Source organism: Bombina bombina, chromosome 10, assembly GCF_027579735.1.
Source record: "Bombina bombina isolate aBomBom1 chromosome 10, aBomBom1.pri, whole genome shotgun sequence".
Classification (NCBI taxonomy): domain Eukaryota; kingdom Metazoa; phylum Chordata; class Amphibia; order Anura; family Bombinatoridae; genus Bombina; species Bombina bombina.
The window spans coordinates 4202209-4225534 of NC_069508.1; the positions used below are offsets into that span (position 1 = coordinate 4202209).

At 41.7% G+C, this 23326-nt stretch overlaps 1 protein-coding gene across 1 annotated transcript in view; it reads left to right on the top strand.

Moving 5' to 3' along the window:
* LOC128641153 (putative ferric-chelate reductase 1) overlaps positions 1 to 19141 on the top strand; it is an 89339-nt gene extending 70198 nt beyond the window's left edge. Inside the window, exons 6-7 of the mRNA XM_053693721.1 lie at positions 11906 to 11996; positions 16681 to 19141. Coding sequence (XP_053549696.1) covers positions 11906 to 11996; positions 16681 to 16731 — 142 coding nt within the window. The 3' untranslated portion in view covers positions 16732 to 19141. The remainder of the gene's footprint in view (positions 1 to 11905; positions 11997 to 16680) is intronic.
* The last annotated feature ends 4185 nt before the right edge of the window (positions 19142 to 23326 follow it).

Genomic DNA, 23326 nt, shown 5'->3' on the forward strand with positions numbered 1-23326 from the left:
CCCTATCCAAACCATCCTGGAGAAACTGTAAAATTCTAGGAATTCTAAAAGAATACCAAGAGAATTTATGAGAAGAACACCATGAAATGTAAGTCTTCCAAACTCGATAATATATCTTCCTAGAGACAGATTTACGAGCTTGTAACATAGTATTAATTACTGAGTCAGAGAAACCTCTATGACTTAGCACTATGCGTTCAATTTCCATACCTTCAAATTTAATGATTTGAGATCCTGATGGAAAAACGGACCTTGAGACAGTAGGTCCGGCCTTAACGGAAGTGGCCAAGGTTGGCAACTGGACATCCGAACAAGATCCGCATACTAAAACCTGTGGGGCCATGCTGGAGCCACCAGCAACACAAATGATTGTTCCATGATGATTTTGGAGATCACTCTTGGAAGAAGAACTAGAGGTGGAAGACCCCACATCTGAACAATCTGAGAAAACACATCCGGATGGAGAGACCACTCCCCTGGATGTAAAGTCTGACGGCTGAGATAATTCGCCTCCCAATTGTCAACAGCTGGGATATGAACTGCAGAAATTAGACAGGAGCTGGATTCCGCCCAAACAAGTATCCCAGATACTTCTGTCATAGCTTGGGGACTGAGTCCCACCCTGATGATTGACATATACCACCATTGTAATATTGTCTGTCTGAAAACAAATGAACGGTTCTCTCTTCAACAGAGGCCAGAACTGAAGAGTGCTGAGAATTGCACGGAGTTATAAAATATTGATGGGTAATCTTGCCTCTTGAGATTTCCAAACCTCTTGTGCTGTCAGAGATCCCCCAGACAGCTCCCCAACCTAAAAGACTCGCATCTGTTTGATCACAGTCCAGGTTGGCCGGACAAAAGAGGCCCCTTGAACTAAACGCTGGTGATTTAACCACCATGTCAGAGAGTGTCGAACATTGGGATTTAAGGATATTAATTATGATATCTTTGTATAATCTCGGCACCATTGATTCAGCATACAAAGCTGGAGAGGTCTCATGTGAAAATGAGCAAAAGGAATCGCGTCTGATGCTGCAGTCATGAGGCCTAAAACTTCCATGCACATAGCCACTGAAGGGAATGACTGAGACTGAAGGTGCTGACATGCTGCAACCAATTTCAAACGTCTCTTGTCTGTTAGAGACAGAGTCATGGACACTGAATCTATCTGGAAACCTAAAAAGGTGACCCTTGTCTGAGGAATCAAGAAACTTTTTGGTAAATTGATCCTCCAACCATGTTTTCAAAGAAACAACATTAGTTGATTCATGTAAGATTCTGCAGAACGTAAAGAGCTAGTACCAAGATATCGTCCAAATAAGGAAACACCGCAATACCCTGTTCTCTGATTACAGAGAGAAGGGCACCAAGAACCTTTGAAAAGATTCTTGGAGCTGTTGCTAGGCCAAATGGACGAGCAACAATTTGGTAATGCTTGTCTAGAAAAGAGAATCTCAGGAACTGATAATGTTCTGGATGAATCGGAATATGAAGGTAAGCATCCTGCAAGTCTATTGTAGACATATAATGTCCTTGCTGAACAAAAGGCAGAATAGTCCTTATAGTCACCATCTTGAAAGTTGGTATTCTTACATACCGATTCAAATTTTTCAGATCCAGAACTGGTCTGAATGAATTTTCTTTCTTTGGGACAATGAATAGATTTGAATAAAACCCCAGACCTTGTTCCTTAAAAGAAACCGGCATGATTACCCCTGAAACCTCCAGGTCTGAAACATACTTCAGGAAAGCCTGAGTTTTTACTGCATTTACTGGGATGCGTGAGAAGAAAAAAAAATCTTCTCACAGGTCTTACTCTGAATCCTTTTCGGTACCCCTGAGAGACAATGCTCTGAATCCATTGATTTTGGACAGAATTTGCCCAAACATCCTTGAAAAACCTTAATCTGCCCCCTACCAGCTGAGCTGGAATGAGGGCTGCACCTTCATGCGGACATAGGGGCTGACTTTGGTTTCTTAAAAGGCTTGGATTTATTTCAATTTGAGGAAGGCTTCCAATTGGAAACAGTTTCCTTGGAGGAAGGATTAGGTTTTTGTTCCTTATTTTGACGAAAGGAACGAAAATGATTAGAAGCCTTAGATTTACCCTTGGTTTTTTTATCCTGAGGCAAAAAAACTACCTTCCCCCCAGTAACAGTTGAAATAATAGAATCCAACTGAGAACCAAATAAATTATTACCTTGGAAAGAAAGAGATAGTAATCTAGACTTAGATGTCATATAAGCATTCCAAGATTTAAGCCACAAATCTCTTCTAGCTAAAATAGCTAAATACATGGATCTAACATAAATTTTGATAATATCAAAAATTGCATCACAAATAAAATGATTAGCATGTTGTAGTAAATGAACACTGCTATATAAGTCAGAATCCAATTCTTGCTGCGCTAAATTCTCCAACCAAAAAGTTGAAGCAGCTGCAACATCAGCCGAAGAAATTGCAGGCCTAAGAAGATGACCTGAATATAAATAGGCTTTCCTTCGATAAGATTCAAGCTTCCTATCTAAAGGATCTTTAAAGGAAGTACTATCTTCCATAGGAATAGAGGTTCGTTTAACAAGAGTAGAAATAGCCCCATCAACTTTGGGGATCTTTTCCCAAAACTCTATTGAAATTGCTGGTAAAGGATACAATTTTTTAAACCTTGCAGAAGGAATAAAAGGAGTACCCGGCTTATTCCATTCCTTAGAAATCATATCAGAAATAGCATCAGGAATAGGAAAAACCTCTAGAGTAACCACAGGAGGTTTAAAAACAGAATTTAAAAGTTTACTGGTTTAATATCATGAGGAGTAGCTTCCTCAATATCCAAAGTAATTAACACTTCTTTTAACAAAGAACGCATATACTCAATTTTAAATAAATAAGTAGATTTGTCAGTGTCAATATCTGAGGAAGGATCTTCTGAATCAGATAGATCCTCATCAGATGTGGATAATTCATTATGTTGTCGGTCATTTGAAATTTCATCAACTTTATGAGAAGTTTTAAAAGACCTCTTACGCTTATTAGAAGGTGGAAATGCAGACAAAGCCTTCTGAATAGAATCAATAACAAATTCTTTAAAATTCATAGGTATATCATGTACATTAGAAGTTGAAGGAACTGCAACCGGCAATGTACTATTACTGATGGACACACTATCTGCATGTAAAAGTTTATCATGGCAACTAATACAAACAACATTAGGAGAAATAATCTCCACAATTTTACAACAAATGCACTTAGCTTTGGTAGAACCGATGTCAGGCAGCAAAGTTCCAACAGATACTTCTGAGGCAGGATCAGATTGAGACATCTTGCAGAATGTAAAAAAAAAACAAAAAAAACCCCAAAACATAGAAAGCAAAATTATCAATTTCCTTATATGACAGTTTCAGGAATGGGAAAAAATGCAAATAGCATAGCCCTCTGACATAGAAAAAGGCAAGAGGCGAACAGCAATGGGGCAACCCTGTGTGAAACCTCTGCGTCAATTACGACGCCGGAAATGACGAACTTGCATTAACGGACGTGCCTTTCGCGGCAAAAAATTATTGCGCCAAAAATGACGCAATAAAGTGTAGTAATTGGCGCACCCGCGAGCCTAAGTCAGTCCGCAATTTTAAACAAAGTAGTCAATTGAAAAAAAAAAAAAAAAAAAAGACTAAACCTCAGGTAAGAAAAATATTTCTTAATATTAACTTTCCCAAATATGAAACTGACAATCTGCAAAAGGAAATACATGAACCTGACTCATGGCAAATATTAAGTACAATACATATATTTAGAACTTTATATAAATGCATAAAGTGCCAAACCATAGCTGAGGTGTCTTAAGTAATAAAAAACATACTTACCGAAAGACACCCATCCACATATAGCAGATAGCCAAACCAGTACTGAAACCGTTATCAGTAGAAGTAATTGTATATGAGAGTTTATCGTCGATCTGAAAAGGGAGGTAGGAGATTAATCTCTACGACCGAAAGCAGAGAACCTGGAAAATCATTGCATTCAATAGGTGATACTCTCCACGTCCCTCTGACATTCGCTATACTCTGAGAGGAATCGGGCTTCAAAATGCTGAGAAACGCATGTCAACGTAGAAATCTTAGCACAAACTTACTTCACCACCTTCATAGGAGGCAAAGTTTGTAAAACTAAATTGTGGGTGTGGTGAGGGGTGTATTTATAGGCATTTTGAGGTTTGGGAAACTTTGCCCCTCCTGGTAGGATTGTATATCCCATACGTCACTAGCTCATGGACTCTTGCCAATTACATGAAAGAAATATATATTTACACCCACACACATGTATACTATATATATATATATATATATATATATATATATATATATATATATATACATGCACACACACATATTTTATTTTTTTACACACACACACACACACACACACGTATACTGTGTGTATATATATATATATATATATTTATTTATTTACACACACACACGTATACTATGTATATATATATATATATATTTTTTTTTTATTATTATTTATTTATTTACACCCACACATGTATACACATATATATATTTACACACACATGTATATATATATATATATATATATATATATATATAAATATATATACACACACATATTTTTTATATTTTTTACACACACACGTATACTGTGTATGTATATATATATATATATATATATATTTATTTACACACACACACACACACACACGTATACTGTGTATATATATATATATATATATATATATATATATATTTATTTATTTACACACACGTATACTATATATATATATTTATTTGCACACACGTATACTATATATATATTTTTTTTTAATTTTATTTATTTATTTACACCCACACATGTATATACACACATTATATATATATATATATATATATATATATTTACACACACATGTATACTGTATATATATTTACACCCACACACGTATACTGTGTATATGTATATATATATATATATATATATATATATTATTTTTTTTATACACCCACACACACACACATGTATACTGTATATATATATTTACACCCACACATACACACACATGTATACTGTATATATATATTTACACCCACACATACACACACATGTATACTGTATATATATATTTACACCCACACATACACACACATGTATACTGTATATATATATTTACACCCACACATACACACACATGTATACTGTATAACTGTATATATATATATATTTACACCCACACATACACACATGTATACTGTATATATATATTTACACCCACACATACACACACACACATGTATACTGTATATATATATTTACACCCACACATACACACACACATGTATACTGTATATATATGTATATATATATATATATTTACATATACGTATTTAGACAGGTCTATGTATGTATACATGTTAGAGCCATTTTTTTGTCAAAAACCTTGATGATATTCACTTTAAAATGTATTTATGTTTATGTTCTTCAGTCACACTAACCCCAGCTGCGCTCGAGTGAACGGGTTTACTTTCAGCGTGTAAAATGTGCACTCTTTCTGACTCACGCTAAATATAAAGAAAAGCTGATATTGCTTTTGCACACAAAAATGAGTGCACCGCTTGTATTTTAGCCCTCTGATGCTTCTGAGTACACACAGAATTACACAACTCAGTGAGCATTGCAGTAGTGTAACATCATCCGTTCACATCTCTTACGTGTAGGGTTGCCACCCGCCACGGTTTCACCGGGACAGTCCCGGTCTGAGGCTCTGTGTCCCGGAACTAGCCTCAAATGCCCCGGACCAAACGCTCCCCTAGCGCAGCAGTGAGCAGAGTGACTTTAAAAAACATTAGCTGGCCAGAGGAGCGCTTAGCCCGGGGTTACAAAAAATGGGTAGGTGGAGTCTGCTGCCTGCAGGAGAGACGGTGATTAGTGTTGGACAGTGGGAGGGGGGAAGAGGGTCGAGGAGGGGAAGTCGTCACATCCGGCTGCAGGTGTTGGTGCGGTGGCCGCGCAGCGGGCTGTCTGCCTGCAGAAACATGGCCAGACCACGACCTCCTTTGACTGTAGGTCCACTGCAGCAGCAGCAGCCTTCCTGAAGCCTTTGCCCCAGCCGGCCCTAAGCCAACAAGAGCAGTGCAGCCAGTCACAGAGAAACTGAGTAACACTTGGCTGTGTCTGCTGTTTTTTTTCTAATTGGTATGATCCTTTTTTGTGGGGGCTTAATTATGTGTAAATATAATATATTATATAATAAAAATTGATTTCATAACGAATTTGAGGCCACGAGAAGCCACGCCCCAAGCCACAGCCTCTCCACGCCCACTTTAAAAGTGTTCAGGAATTTTCTGGACAAAAGGTGGCAACCCTACTTACGTGAGGCACTGAGAATTATACTCACTACTCACCACACTGCTGCTTATTAACTAACGAACCGCAAAGGAATGCTCGCTACAGCAAGTTAACCTACTCTCTCTCTTCTGCTTTCAGGTACGTGAATAGAGTCCTGCATTCAACCCCTGCTAAATCCTTGTTTTCTGTGTGAATTGTATTTTTAAGTCTCTCTTTTGGTACGTGAATTGAGTCCTGCATTCAACCCCTGCCAAAATCCTTGTTTTCTGTGTGAATTGCACTCTTAAATCACTCTTTTGGTACGTGAATTGAGTCCTGCATTCAACCCCTGCCAAAATCCTTGTTTTCTGTGTGAATTGCACTCTTAAATCACTCTTTTGGTACGGGAATTGAGTCCTGCATTCAACCCCTGCCAAAATCCTTGTTTTCTGTGTGAATTGTATTTTTAAGTCTCTTTTGGTACGTGAATTGAGTCCTGCATTCAACCCCTGCCAAAATCCTTGTTCTCTGTGTGAATTGTATTTTTAAGTCTCTCTTTGGTACGTGAATTGAGTCCTGCATTCAACCCCTGCCAAAATCCTTGTTTTCTGTGTGAGTTGTATTTTTAAGTCTCTTTTGGTACGTGACTTGAGTCCTGCATTCAACCCCTGCCAAAATCCTTGTTCTCTGTGTGAATTGTATTTTTAAGTCTCTCTTTTGGTATGTGACTTGAGTCCTGCATTCAACCCCTGCAAAAATCCTTGTTTTCTGTGTGAATTGTGTGTCTGTAGTATGTGAAATGTTATGTATTTACTCTGCTGATATCTTGTCTTTATCTATGTGATCTTGTCTTTATGTGATGTTCAAACCTTGTCAATACTTGTGATACTTCCTAAATTTATAAGTTCACTAATGGTATAACCCCAGCCTCCTCCAAATTATATTGAATGTTTTGTCAACTTATCTCACCCTGAATCAAATTTTCCCAATTGGCCTTCGACTGTCCTTGATCATGTCATTATCTAATTTATTGCAATCAACTGAATGCTCTGGCCTATAAATGTAACACTGCTTGGGTAAAGCATTGCTGGGGTGAGCATTGCAGTATTGTAACATCATCTGTTCCCATCTTTAAGTGAGGCACTAAGAAATGGGCAAAATAATTATACAAGAATTTAACAAGGATTGGACAAGGGACAAGGCAAGTTCTGTTGTAATTCTGTGTTTTATCCACTGTTAAACTATTTTGTAAAAATGCTCAATATCTTTATATTCATTTTGCCACCTTTTGTCTCTATAACAAACTACTTTACTCAATTACTCCTTCCCCCTCACCACCTGCACTGCTCATTAGCCCATCTCTCTTAAAGGGACAGTATACACTCATTTCCATATAACTGCATGTAATAGACACTACTATAAAGAATAAGATGCAGATACTGATATAAAAATCCAGTATAAAACTGTTTAAAAACTTACTTAGAAGCTCTCAGTTTAGTTCTGTTGAAAAGGTAGCTGGAAAGCCCACTGCAAGTGGGAAATAAGACCCCCCCCCCTTCTTTTGCATATGAAAAGACCCTTTACACAAACAGGAGCAAGCTGGAGAAGGTAGCTGACGGTATTCTCATAAAACTTTGGGGCTTGGTTAGGAGTCTGAAAATCACAGCAATGTTATTTAAAAATAAGCAAAACCTATACATTAAAAAAAAAAAACTTTATGGGCTATATAAATAGATCCTCAACAAAACATTTATGCAAAGAAAAAATGAGTGTATAATGTCCATTTAACCTCACCTTACTTTTGTATTCATGAACTTCACACATTCCTAAAGACTCTCTTTCCCCCTTGCACCTCATCCCAAAAACATTACTGCAAATCTGCATCTCATCTCATGTCACTCTCCCTCTTGCTCATACTAGCTGGTGGTGACATCTCTCCTAATCCTGGTCTCTCACAACTTCCTTGCCCTGCACACCCATGTGTGCCTTTCAATAGACTTCAAAACAAAACTCTGGTAACCTTAATCGCATTCCTCTTGCATCTAAAGCCTCCACCCCCTTCACTTGTGCATTATGGAAATCTCGCTCTGTTTGCAACAACCTCACTTCTATCCATGACCTATTTATCTCCTACTCTCTCATTCTTCTGGCTCTCACAGAAACCTGGCTCTCTCCTTCAGACACAGCTTCCTCTGCTGCACTGTCACATGGGGGTATCCTCTTCAGCAACACTCCTAGGTCTGATAATAAACAAGGAGATGGTGTTGGTATTTTACTTTCCTCTTGTTGCACCTTTCAACAAATACAGCCCTTCTCTTTCCTCACATTTTCTTCATTTGAAACATACACGATTTGCTTATTCTCTCCCCTCTCTATACGTATTGCAGTCATATACCGCCCCTCTGGCTCATCAACTATATTTCTAGATCACTTTGCTGCCTGGCGACCTTATTTCCTCTCCTCAGACAACCATGCCCTCATTCTTGGTGACTTCAACCTCCCTATTGACAACCCCACTGCCTCCTCTGCAAAACAACTTCTGCATCTTACTTCCTCTTTCGGCCTGTCTCAATGGACTGACTCTTCCACTCACAAAAATGGTCACTCCCTTGATCTGATTTTCAGCTATCAATACACTATCTCAAACTTCACAAACTCCCCTTTTCCTCTTTCGGACCATCATCTCCTCACTTGTAACATAACATCCCTCCCTACAACTCTCCCTCCTTCTACCCCTCAGACCAAACTTCACAGAAGAATCAAGCCATTAGATCAGCAACAGCTCGCTATCTCTCTCTAACCTCTCCTCTCTTCCATCCCCTCCTTTTCCTGCCCTGATGAATATAACTCCACCCTTACATCAGTCCTTAACAATCTGGCCCCTCCTACCATAGCTCAGAAATCATACACTCATCCTCAGCCCTGGCATACTCCTCTGACACTGTACCTACGCAGATGTTCCCATACTGCTGATCGACATTGGAGAAAATCTTGTTCAGCTGACTTTATTCACTATAAATTCATCTTGAACTCTTACTTTTCTGCCCTTAATCTCTATAAGCAACACTACTTCTCTACTCTTATCTCTAATCTTTCTTCAAACCCAAAACGTCTGTTCTCTACATTCAATACTCTTCTCTGCCCACCCCCACCTCCTAGTACAACTTCTCACTCAGCTCAAGATTTTGCCAGCTACTTCAATAACAAAATAGACTCCACTAGAAATGAAATCAGCTCTCAATATGCTACCGGTCTCAAACCCGCTCAAAACTTCGCTATCATCCATAACCCACATGCCATAAATGTATCTCTTTTGCCCCTATTACAAAGGATGAAGTTTCTGCCCTTATACTATCCTTTCACCTCACTACCTGTCCCCTCGACCCCATCCCCTCACAGTTACTCCCACCTTCTCTTCTACCCTTACCCCTATACTCACACACATATTCAACCTCTCCCTCAGCACTGGCATATTTCCCTCATCTCTTAAACATGCACTCGTCACACCTATCCTCAAAAAACCTTCTCTCGATCCAACCTCCCCATCCAACTACCGCCCTATTTCCCTACTCCCTCTTGCCTTGAAGCTTCTCGAAAAGCTAGTATATGTACGTCTATCCCATTTCCTTACACTAAACTCCCTCCTTAACACACTGCAATCTGGATTTTGCCCCCACCACTCCACTGAGACAGCAATTGTTAAGGTTACCAATGACCTACTTACAGCAAAATCCAAAGGCCACGTCTCTCTGCTTATCCTCCTTGATCTGTCTGCAGCCTTTGATACTGTCGACCACCCTCTTTTCCTCCAAACCCTCCAATCCTTCGGCATTTGTAACACAACTCTCTTGTGGTTCTCTTCCTATCTGTTGAACTGTACCTTTAGTGTAACCTTTTCTGGGGCATCCTCTGCCCCGTTACCACTTTCTGTTAGGGTACCGCAAGGCACTGTCCTTGGTCCCCTTCTCTTCTCAATCTACACATCATCTTTAGGTTCCTTAATAAAGTCCCATGGGTTTCAATAGCATTTGTATGCCGATGACACCCATATCTACCTATCTGCACCAGACCTATCTTCTTCCTTGCAAACCCGTGTCACTAACTGTCTTTCTCATATCTCATCTTGGATGTCCTCTCACTACTTTAAGGTAAATATCTCCGAAACTGAGCTCCTTATTTTCCCCCCTTCAAAAATCTGCACTCCAACTTCTATATTACTGTCAATAACTCCATCATTACCCCTACCCCACATGCTCAATGTCTTTGGGTCACACTTGACTCAGATCTTTCTTTCACTCCTCACATCCAGTCCTTGGGGCCCATTTATCAAAGGGCTTGCGGACCTGATCCGACACTGCGGATCAGGTCCGCAAGACCTCGCTAAATGCGGAGAGCAATACGCTCTCCACATTTAACATTGCACCAGCAGCTCACAAGAGCTGCTGGTGCAACGCCGCCCCCTGCTGACTCGCGGCCAATCGGCCGCCAGCAGGGAGCTGTCAATCAACCCGATCGTATTCGATCGGGTTGATTTCCGGCGGTTCCTGTCCGCCTGCTCAGAGCAGGCGGACAGGGTTATGAAGCAGCGGTCTTTAGACCGCTGCTTCATAACTTGTGTTTCTGGCGAGTCTGAAGACTCGCCAGAAACACGGCCCTTCAAGCTCCATACGGAGCTTGATAAATGGGCCTGATAGGCTAAAGCCTGCCGCTTCCACCTTAAAAAACATCTCTAAAATTAGACATTTCCTTTCACAAGAAACAGCTAAGTTTCTAATCCACTCTCTCATCCTTTCCCGCCTCGATTACTGCAACTCCGTCCTCTCTGGTCTCCTTAGCTGCCGCCTAGCTCCTTTACAATTCATAATGAATGCCTCCGTCAGGCTCATCTTCCTTACATGTTGCTATTCAGCTGCTGCACCTCTCTGCCAATCCCTTCACTGGCTTCCTCTTGCCTCCAGGATTAAACACAAAATTCTGACATACAAAGCCCTCAACTGCACTGCTCCCTCCTACATCTCAGACCTTGTCTCCAGATACTATGCCTCCCGACCCCTTCGCTCTACCCACAATCTCCTACTCTCCTCCTCTCTTGTCACCTCATCACACTCCCGTTTACAGGACTTCTCCAGGCTGGCTCCCATCTTGTGGAACTCCCTGCCTCGCTCCACAAGACTCTCCCCTAGTTTTCAAAGCTTCAAGCGCTCCCTAAAGACTCTACTGTTCAGGGATGCATACAACCTACACTAACCTTTCCTAACTCCACTGTTATCCCCTTGAACCCCTTAGCATGTACGCCTATGGGCCCAGCTGTTTGTAGATCACCCACATAAGAGCTGATTACAACAGTGCAACTCTCGGCGGGGACCTTTACCCATTTGACCCCCTATAAATCTTGTTTATAGTGCTGCGGGATCTGTTGGCACTCTACAAATACCTGATATTATTATTATTATTATTTTTATTATTATTATTATTATTATTATGTTACAGTTCACAGTATCACTGATTTCACTACCCTGACACCTGATAATCTGGCGCATTTCTTTTGCACTCCTTATAGAGCTACTGTTGTGGCATCTGAAAAAATATATTGGTTAAATGTATTGGGTCCGAAGCTCACGTACGCTGGGTCTAGCGGGTGCCGGTTATTGGTAAGTGAGGTCCAGTTGCTGAGAATACAAACAGCAGCTTAAAGAGAGGGAATAAAAAAGTGTTAATTTGCCACAATGTGTGGTATCCCACTGAGGAATACAAAAGGCGCGCTGTTATGGGTAAAGAGGAAATGTATAAATGATTGTATATGAATATTCGGATTTTCACAAAAGATATGAAATAATAAAATGAAACAATTAGGGATGTATAATACCAATGTAGTGATCCAACAAATTGGACTGTATATAGATAGTTACTATGTCCTTTGTCGAGTAAATCTGACTCAGCTGTTGACTGTAAGAAACCAGTGGTAAAAGTCTGTTTCTTTAAGGTTGTCTTGTTAGTCTGTGCTTTATTGAAGGCAGCTCCTCTTGTTCCCAGAGAGCGGGGATGTAGCTGTTTAGAAAAGGAGATAGAGAGGGCGCCACATAGTGTGATATAGTTTTAAGCAGAGTGGTAAAAATCTGTAGCGGTGGTGTGCTTACCAGATAATGTTGTACTGTGCTGTGACCAGTACTGTCTCGCCTGCTAGCACTTAAATCAGTGGCTAGTACACTGCCAAACAGAGTCTTTCCAGGGGCTCTTCCTTCAGGCTGTGGGAAGAGCCCCTGGAAAGACTCTGTCTGGCAGTGTACTAGCCACTGATTTAAGTGCTAGCAGGCGAGACAGTACTGGTCACAGCACAGTACAACATTATCTGGTAAGCACATCACCGCTACAGATTTTTACCACTCTGCTTAAAACTATATCACACTATGTGGCGCCCTCTCTATCTCCTTTTCTAAATTGCCACAAGGCACCCAATGTGCTGAGTTCTAAAATTCCTTAAGCTGTTTGTGGTGAAGCAATATCACCACATTCATTCACAAAAATCTAAACTAAATGACTAACATGAACCTGAATTTCACTGATTTATTAATAAAATAACCCTACGTTTACTAGTTACTGCTAAAAAATCCGCCCGATGCAGAGGAGAACGTATGTCCCCCCTATAACTGAACTATCAGTGAGAACATTACCCCCCTAATAACTGCCTGTATCAGTGAGATCATTATCCCCCCCTAATAACTGCCTGTATCAGTGAGAGCATTACCCCCCCCCCTAATAACTGCCTGTATCAGTGAGATCATTATCCCCCCCTAATAACTGCCTGTATCAGTGAGAGCATTACCCCCCCCCAATAACTGCCTGTATCAGTGAGATCATTATCCCCCCCCCTAATAACTGCCTGTATCAGTGAGATCATTATCCACCCTAATAACTGCCAGTATCAGTGAGATCATTATCCCCCCTAATAACTGCCTGTATCAGTGAGAGCATTACCCCCCCCCCAATAACTGCCTGTATCAGTGAGATCATTATCCCCCCCCCCAATAACTGCCTGTATCAGTGAGATCATTATCCCCCCTAATAACTGCCTGTATCAGTGAGATCATTATCCCCCCCTAATAACTGCCTGTATCAGTGAGATCATTATCCCCCCCTAATAACTGCCTGTATCAGTGAGAGCATTACCCCCCCCAATAACTGCCTGTATCAGTGAGAGCATTACCCCCCCCCAATAACTGCCTGTATCAGTGAGATCATTATCCCCCCCCCCCAATAACTGCCTGTATCAGTGAGATCATTATCCCCCCTAATAACTGCCTGTATCAGTGAGATCATTATCCCCCCCTAATAACTGCCTGTATCAGTGAGAGCATTACCCCCCCCAATAACTGCCTGTATCAGTGAGAGCATTACCCCCCCCAATAACTGCCTGTATCAGTGAGATCATTATCCCCCCCCCCAATAACTGCCTGTATCAGTGAGATCATTATCCCCCCTAATAACTGCCTGTATCAGTGAGATCATTATCCCCCCCTAATAACTGCCTGTATCAGTGAGATCATTACCCCCCCCCAATAACTGCCTGTATCAGTGAGATCATTATCCCCCCCTAATAACTGCCTGTATCAGTGAGATCATTATCCCCCCTAATAACTGCCTGTATCAGTGAGATCATTATCCCCCCCTAATAACTGCCTGTATCAGTGAGATCATTATCCCCCTAATAACTGCCTGTATCAGTGAGATCATTATTCCCCCCTAATAACTGCCTGTATCAGTGAGATCATTATTCCCCCTAATAACTGCCTGTATCAGTGAGATCATTATTCCCCCCTAATAACTGCCTGTATCAGTGAGATCATTATTCCCCCCTAATAACTGCCTGTATCAGTGAGATCATTATCCCCCCCTAATAACTGCCTGTATCAGTGAGATCATTATCCCCCCCTAATAACTGCCTGTATCAGTGAGATCATTATCCCCCCCTAATAACTGCCTGTATCAGTGAGATCATTATCCCCCCTAATAACTGCCTGTATCAGTGAGATCATTATCCCCCCCTAATAACTGCCTGTATCAGTGAGATCATTATCCCCCCCTAATAACTGCCTGTATCAGTGAGATCATTATCCCCCCTAATAACTGCCTGTATCAGTGAGATCATTATTCCCTCCTAATAACTGCCTGTATCAGTGAGATCATTATCCCCCCTAATAACTGCCTGTATCAGTGAGATCATTATCCCCCCTAATAACTGCCTGTATCAGTGAGATCATTATTCCCCCCTAATAACTGCCTGTATCAGTGAGATCATTATTCCCCCCTAATAACTGCCTGTATCAGTGAGATCATTATCCCCCCTTAATAACTGCCTGTATCAGTGAGATCATTATTCCCCCCTAATAACTGCCTGTATCAGTGAGATCATTATCCCCCCCCCTAATAACTGCCTGTATCAGTGAGATCATTATCCCCCCCTAATAACTGCCTGTATCAGTGAGATCATTATCCCCCCCTAATAACTGCCTGTATCAGTGAGATCATTATCCCCCCCTAATAACTGCCTGTATCAGTGAGATCATTATCCCCCCTAATAACTGCCTGTATCAGTGAGATCATTATCCCCCCCTAATAACTGCCTGTATCAGTGAGATCATTATCCCCCCCTAATAACTGCCTGTATCAGTGAGATCATTATCCCCCCCGCTAATAACTGCCTGTATCAGTGAGATCATTATCCCCCCGCTAATAACTGCCTGTATCAGTGAGATCATTATCCCCCCTAATAACTGCCTGTATCAGTGAGATCATTATCCCCCCCCTAATAACTGCCTGTATCAGTGAGATCATTATTCCCCCCTAATAACTGCCTGTATCAGTGAGATCATTATCCCCCCTAATAACTGCCTGTATCAGTGAGATCATTATCCCCCCTAATAACTGCCTGTATCAGTGAGATCATTATCCCCCCCTAATAACTGCCTGTATCAGTGAGATCATTATCCCCCCTAATAACTGCCTGTATCAGTGAGATCATTATCCCCCCTAATAACTGCCTGTATCAGTGAGATCATTATCCCCCCTAATAACTGCCTGTATCAGTGAGATCATTATCCCCCCCCCCCTAATAACTGCCTGTATCAGTGAGATCATTATCCCCCCCTAATAACTGCCTGTATCAGTGAGATCATTATCCCCCCCTAATAACTGCCTGTATCAGTGAGATCATTATCCCCCCTAATAACTGCCTGTATCAGTGATATCATTATCCCCCCTAATAACTGCCTGTATCAGTGAGATCATTATCCCCCCTAATAACTGCCTGTATCAGTGAGATCATTATCCCCCCTAATAACTGCCTGTATCAGTGATATCATTATCCCCCCTAATAACTGCCTGTATCAGTGAGATCATTATCCCCCCTAATAACTGCCTGTATCAGTGAGATCATTATCCCCCCTAATAACTGCCTGTATCAGTGAGATCATTATCCCCCCCTTATAACTGCCTGTATCAGTGAGATCATTATCCCCCCTAATAACTGCCTGTATCAGTGAGATCATTATCCCCCCCTAATAACTGCCTGTATCAGTGAGATCATTATCCCCCCCTAATAACTGCCTGTATCAGTGAGATCATTCCCCCCCCCTAATAACTGTATCAGTGAGGTGATGAAGGGACTAGTAAACCCCTATAAACTGCCCCTGGTGATGAAGGGACTAGTAAACCCCTATAAACTGCCCCTGGTGATGAAAGGACTAGTACACCCCTATATAACTGCCCCTGGTGATGAAGGGACTAGTACACCCCTATAAACTGCCCCTGGTGATGAAGGGACTAGTACACCCCTATATAACTGCCCCTGGTGATGAAGGGACTAGTACACACCTATAAACTGCCCCTGGTGAAGAGGGGACTAGTACACCCCTATAAACTGCCTCTGGTGAAGAGGGGACTAGTACACCCCTATAAACTGCCCCTGGTGATGAGGGGACTAGTACACCCCTATAAACTGCCCCTGGTGAAGAGGGGACTAGTACACCCCTAAAAACTGCCCCTGGTGATGAGGGGACTAATACACCCCTATAAACTGCCCCTGGTGATGAGGGGACTAGTACACCCCTATAAACTGCCCCTGGTGATGAGGGGACTAATACACCCCTATAAACTGCCCCTGGTGATGAGGGGACTAGTACACCCCTATAAACTGCCCCTGGTGATGAGGGGACTAGTACACCCCTATAAGCTGCCCCCAGTGATTAGGGAAATTGTTCACCCCTATAAACTGCCCCCAGTGATAAGGGAAATTAGGGGAAATACCCCAATATAACTGCAGCCGGTTTTGTCTTACAGGTACCTGGTGTCCTCAGTGTGTTACTTATCTGTGTCCTGTGCTTAATGTGAGGACCATGTGGACAACCCCATATGAAGATGCTGCTAATCCCCAGCTTTATCCATGGTCACATTAGCTGCACATTCACCAGTATTAGGGGTCACATATTAGCTGTGTATTCACCAGTATCAGGGGTCACATATTAGCTGCACATTCACCATTATCAGGGGTCACATGTTAGCTGCACATTCACCAGTATCAGGGGTCACATGTTAGCTGCGCATTCACCAGTATCAGGGGTCACATGTTAGCTGCACATTCACCAGTATCAGGGGTCACATGTTAGCTGCGCATTCACCAGTATCAGGGGTCACATGTTAGCTGCACATTCACCAGTATCAGGGGTCACATGTTAGCTGCACATTCACCAGTATCAGGGGGTCACATGTTGGCTGTGCATTCACCAGTATCAGGGGTCACATGTTAGCTGCGCATTCACCAGTATCAGGGGTCACATGTTAGCTGCACATTCACCAGTATCAGGGGTCACATGTTAGCTGCACATTCACCAGTATCAGGGGTCACATGTTGGCTGTGCATTCACCAGTATCAGGGGTCACATGTTGGCTGTGCATTCACCAGTATCAGGGGTCACATGTTAGCTGCGCATTCACCAGTATCAGGGGTCACATGTTAGCTGCGCATTCACCAGTATCAGGGATCACATGTTAGCTGTGTATTCACCAGTATCAGGGGTCACATGTTAGCTGTGCATTCACCAGTATCAGGGGTCACATGTTAGCTGTGCATTCACCAGTATCAGGGGTCACATGTTAGCTGTGTATTCACCAGTATCAGGGGTCACATGTTAGCTGCACATTCACCAGTATCAGGGGTCACATGTTAGCTGCACATTCACCAGTATCAGGGGTCACATGTTGGCTGTGCATTCACCAGTATCAGGGGTCACATGTTAGCTGCACATTCACCAGTATCAGGGGTCACATGTTAGCTGCACATTCACCAGTATCAGGGGTCACATGTTAGCTGCACATTCACCAGTATCAGGGGTCACATGTTAGCTGTGCATTCACCAGTATCAGGGGTCACATGTTAGCTGTGCATTCACCAGTATCAGGGGTCACATGTTAGCTGTGTATTCACCAGTATCAGGGGTCACATGTTAGCTGCACATTCACCAGTATCAGGGGTCACATGTTAGCTGCACATTCACCAGTATCAGGGGTCACATGTTGGCTGTGCATTCACCAGTATCAGGGGTCACATGTTGGCTGCGCATTCACCAGTATCAGGGGTCACATGTTAGCTGCGCATTCACCAGTATCAGGGGTCACATGTTAGCTGCGCATTCACCAGTATCAGGGGTCACATGTTAGCTGCGCATTCACCAGTATCAGGGGTCACATGTTAGCTGCGCATTCACCAGTATCAGGGGTCACATGTTAGCTGCACATTCACCAGTATCAGGGGTCACATATTAGCAGCACATTCACCAGTATCAGGGGGTCACATGTTGGCTGTGCATTCACCAGTATCAGGGGTCACATGTTAGCTGCGCATTCACCAGTATCAGGGGTCACATGTTAGCTGCACATTCACCAGTATCAGGGGTCACATGTTAGCTGCGCATTCACCAGTATCAGGGGTCACATGTTAGCTGCACATTCACCAGTATCAGGGGTCACATGTTAGCTGCACATTCACCAGTATCAGGGGGTCACATGTTGGCTGTGCATTCACCAGTATCAGGGGTCACATGTTAGCTGCACATTCACCAGTATCAGGGGGTCACATGTTGGCTGTGCATTCACCAGTATCAGGGGTCACATGTTAGCTGCACATTCACCAGTATCAGGGGTCACATATTAGCAGCACATTCACCAGTATCAGGGGGTCACATGTTGGCTGTGCATTCACCAGTATCAGGGGTCACATGTTAGCTGCGCATTCACCAGTATCAGGGGTCACATGTTAGCTGCACATTCACCAGTATCAGGGGTCACATGTTAGCTGCGCATTCACCAGTATCAGGGGTCACATGTTAGCTGCGCATTCACCAGTATCAGGGGTCACATGTTAGCTGCACATTCACCAGTATCAGGGGTCACATGTTAGCTGCACATTCACCAGTATCAGGGGGTCACATGTTGGCTGTGCATTCACCAGTATCAGGGGTCACATGTTAGCTGCGCATTCACCAGTATCAGGGGTCACATGTTAGCTGCACATTCACCAGTATCAGGGGTTACATATTAGCAGCACATTCACCAGTATCAGGGGTTTCATTCAGTGATTACAAGGATCAGCGCAGGAGCAGGGACCTTTTTGTCAGACATCAGGAGATGGATTTCCCCTTGGTTACAGTATCTGGGCACCTCCTCTATTGTCATAAACTGGCTTCTTCTTATTGTATTTTCTAATGTGTGATATTATATTAAAAAAATCCATCAACCAACTGTATTTCTTGTTGCACATTACATGGCTACATATAGTCACAGGCTTCTTGTCTATAAAGTCTAATTATGTCCTATTGTCCTTTACATGGTAAGTCTCCTTATACGCAGGTTCATCTATATAATCTTATAAATGTGCAAATTACCAGCTACAATTTCAGTAACACACATTAGTTGTGACCACTACGTGCATAGACTGGTTATTACAAGCCGGTGATGCAAGCTCTGGTTCCCAACCTCAACCCTTTATTATGGGGGGCTGGGTGCAGGGGTCTCTAAAAGTATCACAGGGGATTTAATTATGAGAAATAACTGGTTATATTAGTCTGTGGCTGATGAAGGTGGGCTCCTTATATAAGTGACAATATGCTGGCTGGGTCCTTTAATGAGATGTGGGCTCTGTAGGGCACCCATGTGCGACTATTTCAGTATCGGCACTGATGGAATCAACCTGTTATAGGGTTTGCGCTAATAAATATACAGTGCAATAAACCCTCAAGCCACACACACGCAGTCACTCACATATGAAATGTCACAGTGAAAAAAACAAACATGAAAATAAAAAGAAATAAAAGATAAAACAAGAGAACAGTGTAATAGTAAGACACGAAAGCGAGACGAGAATCTTCACATGGGTAATACATCTTTATGGATTCCGTGGCCTTGGCCTAAGTGTAATAGTGAGACACGACAGCGAGACGAGAATCTTCACATGGGTAATACGTCTTTATGGGTTCTGTGGCCTTGGCCTAAGTGTAATAGTGAGACACTACAATGAGATGAGAATCTTCACATGGGTAATACGTCTTTATCGGTTCCGTGGCCTTGGCCTAAGTGTAATAGTGAGACACTACAGCGAGACGAGACTCTTCACATGGGTAATACATCTTTATGGGTTCCGTGGCCTTGGCCTAAGTGTAATAGTGAGACACTACAGCGAGATGAGAATCTTCACATGGGTAATACGTCTTTATGGGTTCCGTGGCCTTGGCCTAAGTGTAATAGTGAGACACTACAGCGAGACGAGAATCTTCACATGGGTAATACGTCTTTATGGATTCCGTGGCCTTGGCCTAAGTGTAATAGTGAGAGGAGAATCTTCACATGGGTAATACGTCTTTATGGGTTCCGTGGCCTTGGCCTAAGTGTAATAGTGAGACATGACAGCGAGACGAGAATCTTCACATGGGTAATACGTCTTTATGGGTTCCGTGGCCTTGGCCTAAGTGTAATAGTGAGACACTACAGCGAGACAAGACTCTTCACATGGGTAATACGTCTTTATGGATTCCGTGGCCTTGGCCTAAGTGTAATAGTGAGACACTACAGCGAGACGAGAATCTTCACATGGGTAATACGTCTTTATGGATTCCATGGCCTTGGGCTAAGTGTAATAGTGAGACACGACAGCGAGAGGAGAATCTTCACATGGGTAATACGTCTTTATGGATTCTGTGGCCTTGGCCTAAGTGTAATAGTGAGAGGAGAATCTTCACATGGGTAACACGTCTTTATGGGTTCCGTGGCTTTGGCCTAAGTGTAATAGTGAGACACGACACAGAGAGATGAGAATCTTAGCGTACATGGAAGGGGGAGCAGCGCTAAGGATAGCAATTAGGGTATCTACTAGGGGATATAAAGTAATAATGGGACCAAATGACTAGGTCTATATTGGCGTCAATATATGTATAGTGGTCTAATGCACTAGAGAATAAATACAATGTTAGATATATAAGAACCTAGGTATACAATGCCATAAGAGGATCCAGATTTATTATACAGTTTTTATTGTGATAAAATTGTTCAGAATAAACATATTTTCTAACCTTTACTAAGTTATTTGTTATGGCATTTAGGGGCACCGCACACTTTTTTGGCCTTACCACAAAATGACTTACGTAAACCCTTTTTTCTATGGGACTTCCATAGCGCTGGTATTATGAGTCTGTCCTGGGAGGCCAAAAAGTGAGCGGTACAGTCTATACCTCCAAGATCCGTAACGCATTCTAAAGTCAGTAGTTAAGAGTTTTATGGTACAACGCCGTAGCATAAAACTCATAGCTAAAGTGTACACTAACACCCATAAACTACCTATTAACCCCTAAACCGAGGCCCTCCCGCATCGCAAATACTAAAATAATTTTTTTAACCCCTAATCTGCCGCTCCGGACATCGCCACCACTATAATAAACATATTAACCCCTAAACCGCCGCACTCCCGCTTCACAAACACTAGTTAATTAATATTAACCCCTAATCTTCCGCCCCTAACATCGCCGCAACCTACATTATATTTATTAACCCCTAATCTGCCGCCCCCAATATCACCGACACCTACCTACATTTATTAACCCCTAATCTGCCGTCCCCAACGTCGTCGCCACTATATTAAATGTATTAACCCCTAAATCTAAGTCTAACCCTCCCTAACTTAAAAATAATTTAAATAAATCTAAATAAAATTACTATTAACTAAATAATTCATATTTAAAACTAAATACTTACCTGTAAAATAAACCCTAAGATAGCTACAATATAACTAATAGTTACATTTTATCTAGCTTAGGGTTTATTTTTATTTTACAGGCAAGTTTGTATTTATTTTAACTAGGTAGAATAGTTACTATTAGTTATTAACTATTTAATAACTACCTAGCTAAAGTAAATACAAATTTACCTGTAAAATAAAACCTAACCTAAGTTACACTAACACCTAACACTACACTACAATTAAATAAATTACATAAATTAAATACAATTAAATAAATTAAATTAAATTATCTAAAGTACAAAAAAAACAAACACTAAATTACAGAAAATAAAAAACAAATTACAAGATCTTTAAACTAATTACACCTAATCTAATAGCCCTATCAAAATAAAAAAAGCCCCCGAAAATAAAAAAAACCCTAGCCTAAACTAAACTATCAATAGCCCTTAAAAGGGCCTTTTGCGGGGCATTGCCCCAAATAAATCAGCTCTTTTCTCTTGTTAGGTGTATCCAGTCCACGGATCATCCATTACTTGTGGGATATTTTCCTCCCCAACAAGGAGCTGCAAGAGGATCACCCACAGCAGAGCTGTCTATATAGCTCCTCCCCCAACTGCCACTCCTCAGTCATTCTCTTGCAGCTCTCGACAAGGGAAGTAGCTAGAGAGATGTGGTGCATTAATGTAGTTTATCTTCAATCAAAAGTTTATTATTATCAAATGGTACCGGAGTTGTACTATTTTAGCCTCAGGCAGAAAGTTGAAGAAGAGTCTGCCTGAGGATTTTGATGATCTTAGCAGTTTGTAACTAAGGTCCATTGCTGTTCTCACACATAACTGAAGAGATGGGTAACTTCAGCTGGGGGAATGGCGTGCAGGGTCTCCTGCTCTGAGGTATGTGCAGTTAAAAAAATTTCTAGAGAGAGGATAAGCTAGAAAATGCTGACAGTACCTGATTTATTTAAGGTAAGCCTGATTACAGTGATTTAATAACGACTGGTATCATGCTTGCTGTAAAGGGTAATATTTTTGTTATTTACTCACATTACTGAATAGATATAACGTTTGCTTGAGGTGTATAAACGTTTATTACAAATGGTGATAAAACTTTATTCTGGGGCCCAGTTTTTCCACATGGCTGACTAGATTTTGCCTAGGGATAGTTTTTTATGGCCCTCTCACTGTGAGTACAGGTTGGGAGGGGCCTATTTTCGCGCCTAAATGCGCATTAGTTTTTGCAGCTTGAGACTTCCAGCTTCCCTGAAGGAGTCCACTGAACATATAGGACCTCTCTAAAGGGTTTTTGTGCCTTCCAAAGTCGTTGTATGGGCAGGTCGGAGCTACAGCAGAGCTGTGGCAGTTGGTTGTGACTGTTTAAAAACGTTTATATCGTTTTTTTGATCCGGTTTTGAAACTAAGGGGTTAATCATCCATTTGCAAGTGGGTGCAATGCTCTTTTAGCCTATTATACACACTGTAAAAATTTCGTAAAATATACTGCTTTTTTCACTGTTTTGCAGTTTCTGTGATTGTTTTTTTCTCTTAAAGGCACAGTACCGTTTTTATTTTTTGCTTGTTCACAGTTATTAAAGTGTTTTACAAGCTTGCTGGTCTCATTACTAGTCTGTTTAAACATGTCTGACATAGAGAAAACTCATTGTTCATTATGTTTAGAAGCCATTGTGGAACCCCCTCTTAGAAT